At 38.7% G+C, this 14,477-nt stretch overlaps 1 protein-coding gene across 1 annotated transcript in view; it reads right to left on the bottom strand.

The window, feature by feature from the left end:
* DNAH12 (dynein axonemal heavy chain 12) overlaps window positions 1-14,477 on the bottom strand; it is a 113,017-nt gene that overhangs the window by 25,539 nt on the left and 73,001 nt on the right. Inside the window, exons 48-55 of the mRNA XM_044451206.1 lie at window positions 13,236-13,325; window positions 10,478-10,618; window positions 7,065-7,306; window positions 6,610-6,757; window positions 4,549-4,694; window positions 3,354-3,568; window positions 1,542-1,734; window positions 410-602 (exon numbers count right to left, since the gene is read on the bottom strand). Of these exons, the coding sequence (XP_044307141.1) occupies window positions 410-602; window positions 1,542-1,734; window positions 3,354-3,568; window positions 4,549-4,694; window positions 6,610-6,757; window positions 7,065-7,306; window positions 10,478-10,618; window positions 13,236-13,325 (1,368 nt within the window). The remainder of the gene's footprint in view (window positions 1-409; window positions 603-1,541; window positions 1,735-3,353; window positions 3,569-4,548; window positions 4,695-6,609; window positions 6,758-7,064; window positions 7,307-10,477; window positions 10,619-13,235; window positions 13,326-14,477) is intronic.

Genomic DNA, 14,477 nt, shown 5'->3' on the forward strand with positions numbered 1-14,477 from the left:
TAAATAAGTGGAATTTTTCATTTGTTACCATCCCACTCTTGCTACCCCACTGTAAGGAAATGTAGGGCTGTTTTTGGATGACAAAGGCAATTTTTAGAGATGGGAAGAGCACAGAAATTGGGAATATGCATTGGGAATTTAGGAATTCATCTCTGATTTTGATTCATGTTATAAAAAATGAAGGCAGATTTTAATTGCTCTTAATGTTGAATTATGAGACTGAGCTTGCAGAATATCAGCATCTATACCATACAGACCTCCCTGAATTCACTCACCGAGGGCAATGCTGTACCAGTGTGCCTGTGCACTGAGGTAAATATGACTATCTTTTGGATCTGTGCATCAACCATTTTATGCTACAACCATTACAAAATCTGAAGTTTTGTAACAGTACCTGCTACAAAATTACCTGCTGTTTCTTTGTAATTTCATTAGACATTATTTTGGCAGAGTCCAAGATCGTAATTGCACTTTCATCTTCTAAAATGTTTCCTTCAGAAGACTGCAATGTCTCTAAAATTTTATTTTCTATATCTTTTAGTTGCTTTTTATTGGCAGCTGACTGAAGTATGAGAGCATTCCTTTCCTCTTCCAATTCTGGTCTAAAAAGATACAAATCCATTACTCCTTACAAAACTACAGCTATTTAAATTATATTTTCAAAACTATATAGCTAGGTACATTAGCTGCTGGTAGCTATCAGTAAGCAACATTACTTAGTTTTACATGGGCATGAAACTCTCTCTGTAGTAATTATTTAAAAGTTCTAATAAAACTATTAAGATAGCCATTAACGCAGTCATCCTGTGTTCTCAGACAGCATCTCTATGGCCACAAGATGGTTCAGATTTTCGGGTTCAAGGTTAGGTGGCTACTTCTCTAAGGTTGCAAAAGCAACCCTAGAGAAGGGGTCTAATGGGTGTTGCATGAAGTGGGAAGGACAAGAGGTGAAATTGGCCATCTAGCTGTTTCACCTCCACAGTTTCCACCCTGCATAACGTACCCATAATCTTCAGTGTGCAAGGGGTTACAGGCATTCTTATAGGACTGTATCTATAGGCCTTAAAGCACTTTTGTATCCACTTCAGTGTTAAATGTTGTGAGCCGCCCCGAGGCTTCGGCAAGGGGCGACATAGAAATGTTTTAATAAATAAATAAAAATAAATAAAGCCAGGACTGGATCAATTAAAGCATACTAGTGTACATGCAATTATGCACATTTGCAAGAGGGGATTGTGAGTGATCAACCTGACCAAACTCCTAAAACATTGCTGCTTTTTGCCTCCTGAAATTTAAGAGATGCAAATTTCATTTTAACTTGTTTTGTAGGGTTTACTACTGATTTTGCACAAGGAGGAGCCACAGTTCATCTTGCAGCCTATCACCTGCCACCCTTAGTGTCTAATTGATAAGATACATTTGATGTGTTTTAAAGAAACAGCTTTTTCAAAAATGTTTTTAGAAATTGGTCTGCAGTACTTTGGAATGAAGTTGAATTCTAATGACTTCTAAAACTTCCAGTGAAGAACAGGAACACTTACCTCTCCTTTGCAACAACAATACCTAGAAGTTGATCTTCAAGACCTTCTGGAGTAATCATGAAATTGAGTAAAGAAACCTTTGTAGCTAGTTCTGGCAAATAGTGTGGATTCCTTAATTTGGTGGTAATATAAAATTTGAAATCGTAAGAATATTCAATAACAACTTCACCAAGACGAATGCAATCTATGCCCCCTAGTGTTAAAAACACAAATAAATTTATTTAATTTTTTGTGTATGCCAATATATCGGTTTTGCAAACAAGTACCAACTGCCAGAAAATGTTGCAGTCTGATTGTACAAAATAAATGATAAGATAGTTAAAAAGATTATGACTGTGCACAGCCATTTGTGAATGGACATAGCCATCACCTCAGCTCACATATGCCTCTGGTGAGGTCAGCTTGCCATACTGTATGAACCTGAAGCTATAGTGAATCTTAACTAGGGCAAGCTGAAACAAGCCATCTTAAGAAATCATGGATCCTTGTAAACTACACTTTAACTTGTCTGAAACTAATCATATTTAAGATTAGCCACAGTTTCAGCTTTTAGCTGTGGATAATCAAAAGTGGAAGCTTCCAAATAGCTTATCATCCCATGCCCAATGGAAGAGGGGAAAGAGAAAATGATACCTCACAGGTCCATTCTCATCTCACTAAATCTTGGTCTGGCATGTTAGGATGAAGCCCTTACTTCCTTCATCCTTTGCATTTTAGTCATTTATTTTCAGAAAGCAGTAGCCTCTGCTTATAACAATCACTTTACAATTTCCTATTTGCAAACTACAGAGATAAAAGCAATGCAGATAAGCTTGCTGAGGCAATTTAAAATATATTCAGAGAGGACACTGAAGATGACTGGAAGACTGGCTGCCATTAAGTAGTCTCTGAATTATGGTGACTCTATGAATGAATGTGCTTCAGAATGTCCTGTCCAGCCCTGCTCAGCTCCTGTAAATTCAAGGCTATAGATTCCTTTACAGAACTGATCTCATGGCTGGTCTTCCCCTACTTCTTCTGCCTTTGGTTTCCCAAGCATCATTGTCTTCTCAGGTGAGTCTTGCCTTCTTATGATGCGCCTTAAGCACAATAGCCGCACTTTTGTCATTTTTGCTTCCAGGGAAAGATCTTGCTTGACCTAGGACTCACTTGATTGTCTTTCTGTCAATTCATGGTATTCAGAAAGCTCTTTTCCAGTCCCATATTTTGAACACAGCATCCTTATATTTAATCTAGCGGTTAACTATTTAACATATTGTTAACGATTTAGAAAACCTCAGCAGGGATGTCTTGGATAGGACTTTTTGGAGGGCTTTCATTCAGAGGGTTGCCATAAGACAGAGATGACTTGACAACATGCAGCAACAACATTAATTGTTGTACCTGGGAGGCTGGGCAATTCTGTCACAGCCAAAGTTATAGCCTCCTTTGTTATGTGTCATTCTAGCTCCTTTCTTAAGAAAATTACTTAGCAATGACTGCTTTGGCTTTTCTACTACTCAGAGAAAAGGAAGGGCATAAGAATATAAATAGCTACTTATTGTTAATATGCAGCATACATACAGTATGGCAACCTTACTAAAATAATACAGGCTAAGCTTTTTGTATTGAAATCTAGCACACTGCAAGGCAGCACATGCAAACAATGCTACAAAACAAAAGAGCAAAAACAAAAGGGTTTCCTTGTATTACCTTCATCCGTTGCTAGGCAGCAATATTTAAGGAATAAAACAAGCATTAAATGATTAATGCATTAAATCATTTAAGAATTTCCCAAGTGTACAGTTTGGAATGCATAACTAATTTTTGTACCTTGTTTAAATGTTTGTCTAAGCAGCAGAGGCTCCAGAGAAGGATCTATTTCTTCCCCAACATTTTCCAACAGAAGTGGAGTTCCAAACTGAATACAATTTTCTAAAGTTCTCATGTAATCTGTGTCCGTGAACTTTATGACACTCAGCCTGTTCTCTTTCTCAGAATTTTTAATCCATTTATTTGCTTGACCTTGGGGATCAATCATTAAAGGCCTACAACATAATATCATTTTAAAGAATGAATGCTTAATTATAAATTGTTGTCTTCAGCACCTGTTAAAATCCATAACAATAGCACTAGCAGAATTTTCAGATATATCACAATGGAACACTGGCTGTTTATGACTCAGCTATCCTTGGATTCATAATATGAATGACTAATCCTAGGTAAATAGAAATGTTTACTGAAGCTTATCATTACTGCAAATTAGTGTAGCCGCCAATGCGAATTTTAAAAAACCCCTATATGGAGCTTAAAGTTTATATAAGTGAAGACTTCATTGTGCTTTGTTGTGTAGATGGAATTGCATACAGATACAGAATAGTCTGGGAAAAAACTTAGCTATTATTTCAGCTATCACCAAGTTTCCAAATTCTACTTGCTTCACTGTCATCTGTCTTTTTTGAGGTGTGGTCAGGTGGGGGAAACGCAAGGGAAATGCTGTTTTCCTGTGCATGACTTTCCTCATGCTGAATAGAATGGGAGCAGTTACTTTCTCTTGTCATTCATTTTTACTGCTATTGACTAAGGCCAGATAATTTCCTCTATTTTTATTTTATTAATGTCAACACAGAACTTTCTCTCATTCCCTCTGCCACCCGCCACACAAATTCCATATTGTTACAAACATCCAAGGCCCCTCCATCACCAGGTAGCACTTGTGCCCTCTTCTTCAAAACATCCTGATACACAGCTTATCCATACATGGGAAGACCTAATTTATTAATAGGACAGAGACTATTACAATTTAATTTAACTGGTACAAATCTCTTTCTGCCCTCAAGGAGCAGTTAAACAAATGCTTAAGGAATCTCGAGGGCAACTGTGTTAATCTTTTTGAAAATGCTGCCAATGAGAAGAAGACATAAAGAGAAGAGAATCAAAACCCATCAAGGTTAGGAACTACCAGCCATAGTCATTAGCGAGCTGGTTTTAGTGTAACTTAGCAAAATAGGAGTTTTAGACTACCTACCAACGTCTAGAGTTGTCAACAATCACACCATTGTCTATAGAGAACTGATCTGTTGGAAGTCCAGCAATATTCCAGGCTCTGATTTTTATGGGATCACCAAGTGTCTTACTCAGAGAGAAGTGTTCAGAACAAGGGATGTTTTTCATCTGTGAGAGCAAACAAGTATTTTATCTGTATTCCTTACTATCAAACATTTATGAACAAAATTTGAAAGAAATAAATTAGTAAGTTGTATTAAACCTCAATTATTAGCAGGACAAACAACAGAATAGGGAAAAAAGGACACAATGAGCAAAAATAGAAGTTCTCTCGCATGGAACAATAGTAATTTAACTAAAAGTACTGACAATTACCATTGATCAATAGGCTCTTTTGGGGTTAGATATTGAATTGGGATTGTCTGGGTTCTGGATCAGCTATGACCAATACCAGATTATCTACTCCAAATCCAACATGTACCAAGTGGCTGTATTCACACATAATGCTAAGCAATGCTGCACAGTAACTGTGTAGCACAGTATTTCACCCTGTGCGCTGGGTCCCCACATTCACATGGTTCCCATGCTTCATCATCCCTCCAAACCCCATCTAAATTAATCCCAGGGAAGTCTGCTCCTGCCTGCCTCATCTCCCTCTCTCTCACTGGCCCTTGGAGTGGCCTTGGGTAGCTGTCCTTCCCTATTTCCCCCCCTGCTGCTCAGTGAAGCAATTGCCCACTCATGAGAGTAACACTGTTGTTCTAGAGGAGCACTAATGGAATGCTCCTCTGGACTGCCCTGCTCTGTGCCAACACACAAGGACACCCACCCATTTCTTTCCCTACCTTGCTGCACATGAGTCCAAGCTACCTGATAAACAGTACTCACACTTGCTGCCATGAGCTACCTTCCCTGCACCCAGGCACAAGGAGGACATTTGCACAGAGTGTATCCTGTTGGAAATACTTTCCCAAGGATGCCTGTGTGGGCATCTGTCTGGGAAAGCTTTCTGGGTGGCTGCAAGGAATGTGTCTGTCCTGCAGCTGGGGGGGGGGGGGGAGCTTGTTGGCAGCAGGAGACAGAGTGGAAGACCTGGGCTTCTTAGAATGATCATCCTCATGGCACAGCCCATGTGTTACTCATGTGCAAGACAGCCTTCACATGGAGAGACCTTTCGCTCCTTGAATATCTGAAGCTCTGAACCATTTCCAAATGCTGCTCCAGCAAAGTGCAGAGACCAGACCAGATCAGAGCATCGAACATTGCTGTCTCTGCAGTTGCTTCTGCTGGCAGCAGTGTGGCAGAATGCCAGCTGCCACTGACATTCCAAAGCTGTAGCTGACCATTGGGCAGTGTGCAGATGGAGGGAAGCAGCCAATCAGATCACCGGTACAGCTGCCCCAGCACTTGCAAGGCAGAACAGGATGGTTGAAAATGGAGGCTGGTTCATCTGCAGCATCTGCAGCCACTCTTACCACCAAACTCAATGGTGGAAATGTGGAAACTACACAGAACATTGTAACGAGGGTCACACATAACAAGGCATGGTGAAGTGTGGAAACCATACAATGAATGGTTGTTTCTCTGCGTGGTTTCATGAAACCAAACATGCCATGTTTTACCATGGACACTCACACACAAAAACAAGTTTCCAGCATGGCTTGTAATTCTATGTCTATTCAGCCAGTGCTGACAAAAGTGCTAGTAACTGGGACAGCCTGCATGCGGCCTTGGCCTGTATATCCTGAATGCTGATTTTCTCTCCTGCAAATGAGACATACTGTTTGTATCTATTGAGATAGTCAATCACATTCTTTGCAGAAGTATATCCTACTATATCTGTGATTTACTGGTATCTAAACTACAGAACTAAGTGGGACACAAAGGTTCAGGTGCTCTTTCCCAAAATGCTGCACAATATTAAAAAATTTTGTTCCTAAAAAGCACCAATTTTACCACCATCCTTATAATCAAGAAAATTCATGCTATCCCCATGTCTGTATATAAAGTATGAATTCTTTCTTTTGACAAAGCTGACACTTGTAAAAGACTTGTGTTTTGCAATTATATAAATCATAGCTACCTTACAAAGTTTCGTCCAGTCTTTAGAGCATTCTTGTCGAAAGCCAGCAGTGAAAGCACCTAAATAAGCTATCACTCCTGCTGATATCAAGACATCTCCTGTCAAGTTATCATAAGTATTCTGAAGATCATTTGCTGCATTAGACCATCTATGAGAAAGGAGAACGTTAAATTAAACCCAACCATCCTATTACCGAATAGTTCAACAACAATTATTCTTGCTCCATTTTACATGTAGGAGTTATAATCAGAATTAAAGATTAATTGGTGTATGCATTTTATTAGAAAATAATTGGTTGTAACTGATTCTAACATAAACAAGTTTAAATTTTTAATTTTAAAATGTTTGTGTTTATTGTACTAAGAGGTTTCTTACACATAAGAAATAGTGAAGAATGTATGTTCTCTATTGTATATTAGTCTGTGCTAGAATATATAGAAATGATTTTTTCCTACCTTGATTTTTCTCCACCAAGTCCTCCAATCAACTTTTCTGCTCTTTCTAGCTTTTTAGCACATAAATCCACCTGAAATTCTAAACGAGCTTTTTCTTCAGTTTTCTCAACAAAGGTTTGTTGCAAAGCTTCTAAACGATCTTCAACAGCTTTAAGTTCAGCTCTCTTCTGATTTAATAGTGCCATGGTCTGTGCTAATGATTGTTGTGCTTCTGCTAATCGGGCTTTTTTAGGAGCAACCACCTATTCAATGCATTTGATACAGATTTGCTGAATTGCCAAAGAATAATTATAAATAATTTTAAGCAATATAAAATGAAATTCGAAAAAAAGCAGTATACTCCCAGTTAGACTGCTGTAATGCGCTATATATGGTGTTACAGTATGATGTCCCAGAAGCTTCAGTTACTGTAGATGCTCCTGGCTGAATTCTGACTAATTCAGCCAGGTGGAATAATATGGCTGCAATATGTAAGGAGCTGTATGGGCTTTATATTAATTTCTAAACCAATTTGATATGCTGGTGCTTACCTTTTAAGTCCTTACTAACTCAGCACCTAAATGCTCTTCAGATAAAGTACTTATCCAGGTTCTTTTACCAGGGAAGTTGTGTAAAAAGAAAGGAAAGTGACTTCTCAATGGTGGTATCCATCTTTGGAATGCCCAATCATTCTGGTGCCAGGTTAACACATTTGTTTGTTTGTTTGTTTGTTTGCTTGCTTGCTTGCTTGCTTGCCCGCCCGCCCGCCTGCCCGCCCAGGCATTTTAACAGTTTAAATCTTATTCCACTGCTCTTTTTATGACTCTGATTTGCTCTGTTTTGAAGTTTCTGTTGCACTGTGTTTGTGGCATGTTTTAGTATTTTTGTGTGTCTTGTATATAAACTGCCCTGCCAACTATTAGAATGAGGAGCAACTTAAAATACTTCTAATAAATAACATCTTATAATATAGTGCCTTTCATAGATTTGGAACCCCTTTTAAGGCAATCATTACCCACTGCTTTATCCTTAGAAAACTGAAATTAAGGTTAGCTAAAAGTACTGCTCCTATACTGCTGAAAAGAAAGGTGAATATGAGAGTTTGACAAAATGGTCGATATGATTTCTGATGATGAGTCAACTTTAATTGAACATCTCCCAAGACTAAAAAGCCTGTCTATTAGTATGTGTGTATATTCTGCTTGCTATGTAGGAATCCTATCCCACACAATGGAAACAGACATGTTATTCAGACAAGCAGACTATGCCTATATTCTTCATTTTCATTGATTTATAAACTCCATCTGGCTACTGTGCTTCCTCCTCTTTAATAAAGGAAGACCTTTCCACAATCCTGATATAATACGCCACAGTATGCTAGCTCCACGATCCGATGCAACAAGCCTCTGAATACTTCTCAATTGCTGGAGAAGAAGGATTTATTATTCATTTATTATTTCTATTATATTACATAAAGTAGTAATAAGTAGAGGAATATTGCACTTATATTCTGCTTGTGGACTTGTATGTATTTAATTGGCCACTGTGAGAGATGCCATTCTGGAATAGTGAAGTCTTTGGCCTGACCTAGTAAGGCTCTCACATTCTTGAGTAAGCTTTCAAAGCCAAGTCTCTGGATGAATCCAGATGGTTCCAGTCTTGCTATGCAAATATAGTTCACGGCTGCTTCAAGCTGTCACAGCCCAGGTCATATCTAGCTGATAGGTATAAAAGGATGATTTGAAACAAGGGAGTAAAAGAGATTTAAAAAGGTAACAAAGAATATTACTTAGCCCAAAGGAGGGGAGGGGCCAAAATCAGATACCACAAGGTGCAGGGAAACAGGCACATAGGCAGGAGGGCCAAATACTTCCTGATTGTTTATTGACAAGCCAGGCAAAACAAAATGAGCCTATTGTAGCCCACCAGGGGCAGGGCTGGATTGGGAAGAAGGGCTGGCGTTGGGGCAGCGCAGAGTACGCGGGCGGAAAGAATGTAACTTCTCAGTACCCTATTAGCCAATTAGGGGAAAGGAGAAGGGAACAAGCGGCCGGGAGCAGGGTTCAAAAGGTGTGTGTGAACATGTGCTCAGGTGAACAGAAGAATGGGAAGGAAACCGTTCCTTTCTGTTCCCTTCATTGCAATAAAGTTTTAAAAAGAACTCTCTGCATGCCTGGAATATGTTTCTCTTCCGACGGAAAGGAAAGAGTGTTCATAACATAGCTGATTCCATTTTGGCAGATTTCTTTGAAATGGCTTGAAAACAACAGTCTTGGAATCAAGTATGTTTTTCAGGCTTCCGAACACTGAGCATTTACCTAAGGAATCTTCTAGTTCTGGCAGCTTCTGTTTTCTTTATTTTACATTTACATTCACTACTTTGTTGTCATTACCACCACCACATTATTTTTCTTGCAAAGGACCTGTAATTTCTGAGGCCTAGTCCAAGACTCCTAATCACTACATCACACTGGCTACAATTTGAATTACCTTTGCAACTGATTTCACTTTTTAATTGCATTCTGTGCCTTGGATGATTTTCAGTCAAATGCCAGCTTACACACTACTATGGCATATGCATAGCAGATAAAACAACAGATAAACTTTGAGTTCTTTCCCATTGATCACCATGCTGTTCATTTATATTTGTCTATTTGCCACTTTTACTATATCCCACATTCAAATGAAGTTTTTATTGTGCAATTGCCCAATCTTGTTAATAGAACTTGCAGGGGATATCATCTTTCATTTGTGACCCACCTGTTTCCCCCACATTTCTCTAATTCTCTTATTTAACTAGGAAGAAGCATAACGGCTGCACAGTCTTTTGACTGGTGGCTAGGAACACTCCACCTGGAAGCACCATCAGAGCACAGTGTCTGCGGTTTTCAACTGGCCTTCCATTCTAGTCTTGGCAAGTCCTAGAAGTGCTGACCTTTGGAAAACAAATGTTTCACACACTTTTGGTCCATTCTGGTGCTGTATTTCACACTTTTAATTGTTTTAAACATCTCAGAAAGCTTTACTGGGTGGTATAGAAATGTAATAAATATATAAAGGCACAACCCTACCCATGTTTGGACAGAAAAAAGACCATAAATTTCCAACATGCTGGAAAAAAGCTGTATGGCTTTTTTCCAGTCTAGATAGAAACAGAATTCCACCTTAAAGAAATTAATGCTAGTAGACTAGGACTTAAACAGGATGACTAGCATCCATGCTAAGTACACGGAAACTCCACTTTCAGGTACAGAACACAACAGAGTACTAGATGCTGAGGAAAAACATCAAAGGACAAATGCTACCTTCATGGCCTGCATATGAGCTTCCCAAAGCAATCTAGCTAGTAACAGCAGAGTTCTCATTAACTTTGGGCAATGAGAGCTTTGAGTACTATTTTCTATGTAGGGTAAAAAGAACAGAAACAATCACACCTTTGCTACTCTGTCATAAACCTCCATTGCCATAATCCATTTGCACAAGCCTTCTGCTGCCGAGGATGCTTTAGCCACTTTAGGTGGATCAAACTCTGGATTAGTCAGATATTCAGAACGAATCTTCTGCATCACAGACACCTATAATAAACATGAATTACATAAAGGATTTTGTTAACTAAATATACAGGATGCGGTAATGGCAGTAACATGATCTGTTGGTCTGCTATTATCTATGCACAACCCAGCTTGAGTAGCTGATATCATCACCATGTAATTATTCATCCACCCACCCCTGGCCCACATCAGACAAGCAAATGAGTGCTTGCAAATCTCTGTACACTGAAAATGGGATTACATTCATAAGAAAGAATGTGAATATGAGTGGGCAGGCTACATAACAGTGAGAGCTGCTCAGCAGTGAAACAGATTACCTCAGGATGTGGTGGGATTTCTCTCACTGGAAATATTTAAGCAGACACCTGGTGTTCAGTTGCCAGGGATGCTGAATGATCTCTGAAGTCCCTCCCAACTCTATGTTTCTATGATTAACTGTGCCTGCAGATTGTCTGCTGAAAAGGCCCTCTGGGCCAATTTTCCTTCAGCTTGGCTTATTTCTTGTTTCAGAACCCAGTTGGGAGAATAAATTTAAAATTATCTGAGGAATATCTTCAAGGGAGAAACAGCAGATAAGGGAAACCCCTCATATTGATTCTCCACTACAATATGTCTTCAGCCCTCAGTTTAAAGATTACTCAGGGGAAAGTGATTTTGGAGTCCTTCTGTTATCTCTACAGTGCTTAGTTGTACCTACAAAAGTTCATAAGAATATGATAAAATATGATAACCAGTCAAATAGGCCTAAGTGCCAAAAAGAAGTTGTACATGTCAAAGATATCTAGAGAAGGATTCTGTGAATAAATGTTTTTATGCAAATACTAAAAGTCTGTCAGCCAATAAAGGAATACTGGAGTACCTGCTTTTAAAGGAAAACCTAGATAAACTGGGCATTACAGAAACCTGAAGGAATGGAAGGAACAGTGGGATATGGTAATCTTGGGAAATAAACTCTATAGTAAGGACAGAGAAGGCAAACTGGAAAAGGGAGTGCACTGTATGTTAAAGGAGGAATACAGTCCAACAGATTTTAAAACTGAAAAAGTACAAACTCTTCCACAGAGTCACTGTGGATGATGATAGCCAATTTCAAAATTCATTTAGTCCTAGGGACATGCTGTTGTTCCTCAGACAAGAATGATCAGGGTGATCTCAGGATGGAAAATCGGGTGGGCCTCAAAAAAGGAAGCAAGTGTTGAAAGGCAGTGTGGAACAGTGGTTAGAGTGCTGGACTGCGTGACTTTGGGGTAGTTGCTTACTCTCAGCCTAATCTACCTTACAGGGCTGAGATGCAAATGTTGATGAACCAACATGTTGGTGACCACAATGCTATCATATTTAATATACATTTAAATGGTAGATTGCCAAAGAGGTTAAACATAATCACATTTGACTTCAAAACAGGACACTTCTTTAAAATGAGTGAACTGGTAAAAAAGAGGTTAAAACAGGGAGCCAAGAGGCTTAAATTCCTTGAACATGGTTGAAGATTACACAAAACCTCAACTATCAAGGTTTAGATAGTATCTAGATCACAAGTTAGGAAAGGCAGCATAAAATCCAAGAGGTCACCAGCATGGATAACAGGCAGTACCAAGGAAGCTGTTAGACAAAAGAAGCTTCCTTCAAAAAATGGAAGTCTCAACCAAATGAGAACAAGTTTACACGAAGGAGATACAAGTAGATTATAAGAGATGCAAAAAAATATTTTGAAGAGTATGTCACGAACAATACCAAGTTTCCTGCCTCCTCCCCTCAAATTATTTCAATATACGAGAAATAAGAAAACAGCTAGTGAGGTAGTTGGACCACTGGATGATAATGCAATTAAAGGAGTAGTATAGGCGGCAAAGGAGACTGCAGAGAACCTGAACAATTTTGTTTTCATCTGTCACTGCAGAAGATACAGAATCAATACCTGTGCCTGAACTTAGATAATTAGGAAGGGACTCTAAGGAACTAAACAAATAATGGCAACAAAATATGAGATTCTCATATATATTGACAAGCTAAAAGTTAAGAAATCACCAGGCCCAGAAAGTATCCATCACAGAGTTCTTAAAGACTGCAAATATGGAAATTGATGACCTTATTACAATGGGATAAGACAAATTCTTGAAGGAAAAGGCTGTCGGTGGCTATTATTCCTGTCGACTAAATGCTACCTCCAGTGGTAAATTCAGTAAGCCTACAGACACCAGCTGCTGGGGAACTTGGACAGGAGAATGCTATTGCATTGAATGCTATATTCTGTTTGTTGGATCTTGTGGGCAACTGGCTTATCTATAGTGTGTACGAACAGTTTGCTGGCCTAGCTGGACCACTGGTCTAATCCAGCATGGCCCTTCTTATGTTCTTGAATGACTTAATTGTATTTAGCTACTGTGGACTGTTTCACCGTGGTTACAGTAGCTTTTTAAACCTGGAACTAATTACTTTGTGGCATGTTGCTTTTGCTGGGTGAATTGGGGCAAAGCCTTCCTATAGCTACTGTCGTCACCATGGTGTCAGATGAAGAATACATTGCATTGCTATAGCTTCTGAGTTTTAAAGGTTAGATATGATAGAATTTCTGTACTGCTAGCTGTAACTGTGTAACTATTTATTATATTTATTATTGGAAAAATAAGCAAAAACTTACTGGAATGTTATCCTTGTCATATTCTCTCAAATCTCTTAGGAAATTCATGTCACCCAAAAGTTTTTTGCTAGGCCCCCAGTAGTCTAAAATCTATAAAGAAAGTTAACATAGAATTTCAAACACGTTTTGAAAAAAATAAGAAAATAACAAAACACAAAATATTATCTAGTGAACATAGAGTTACAGAGATAGTAATAAGAATGACAAAAGCTAAAAGACAACATGTACAGGCACTCCCCAGATTATAAATGAGTTCCATTCCTGAGAAAATGGAAATTCTTCTTAAAGTCAAATGTTATGTAAGTCAGATCATGCACTGCGTGTCCTCAACATCCACAGGGGTTAGGGGCATAGGGCCCCTGTAAAAGTGGAAAAATCATGAGTATCTTTACTCCCTCTGCCCCAACTCACCAGCGCCTCCTCTTTGCAGCAAGGAAATGCCAGAGAGATTTCTCTCTCTGTATGGGTGGGGCAGGAAGGTCTGCTTTAGAGGCCTTTCTTCTCTACACTCTGGTTATGCTCTGGAGGCCTTCTCTTGCTTCCCATTTGCTTCCTACCCCTCTACGGTGATGATAATTTCTTGTAGTGATTTTTTGAAATTATTATGCTTTATGGTAGTTTGTTCATAAGTACAGGTTGTTTGTAACTTGAACATTTGTAACTTGAGAATTCCCTGTACCAATCAAAATAATTGTCTCTGACTCCCTATTCTATATACTAAGCATAGTGTTTCCACCATAAACATTCTGATATAAATGGTACTTTTCACATAAAACAATTATCCCATAAACAATTAAACTAGAAACTGATCCTTTAGAAATTTATCCAACGTATCCCACAGTGCCACGGCATACTGTATTGTACTGGTACTTCTAAGGCAAGTCAGATTGTCATCCAATCACTGTCAGATGAGGTAGGCTTAGTTTATGTATGAAATGCAGTTGCAAAATTGGGCTATAAAGAAAGGCTTTAATAATAAAAATTTGTCTAGTTGCTACCATATCAGCCAAATAACTTAAAAATGGAAAGAACATCCATGGTAACTGAAAAATGCAAACTAATAACCTACTGTAGAAGTTACAGTGGCCAAAAGCAAGACAATCACTATAATTCCTGGATGGAAATTAGAAATATTTATATAAATCCCCTTTCAAAGTTCCTCATAAATTATTCCTGTTCAAAATGGAATTTATTAGCACTGTTGTATGCAGGGAATCAACAACCCAATTCACATTTTTGACA

This window comes from Varanus komodoensis, unplaced genomic scaffold (assembly GCF_004798865.1).
Source record: "Varanus komodoensis strain SLA01 unplaced genomic scaffold, ASM479886v1 scaffold6_2, whole genome shotgun sequence".
Lineage (NCBI taxonomy): Eukaryota > Metazoa > Chordata > Lepidosauria > Squamata > Varanidae > Varanus > Varanus komodoensis.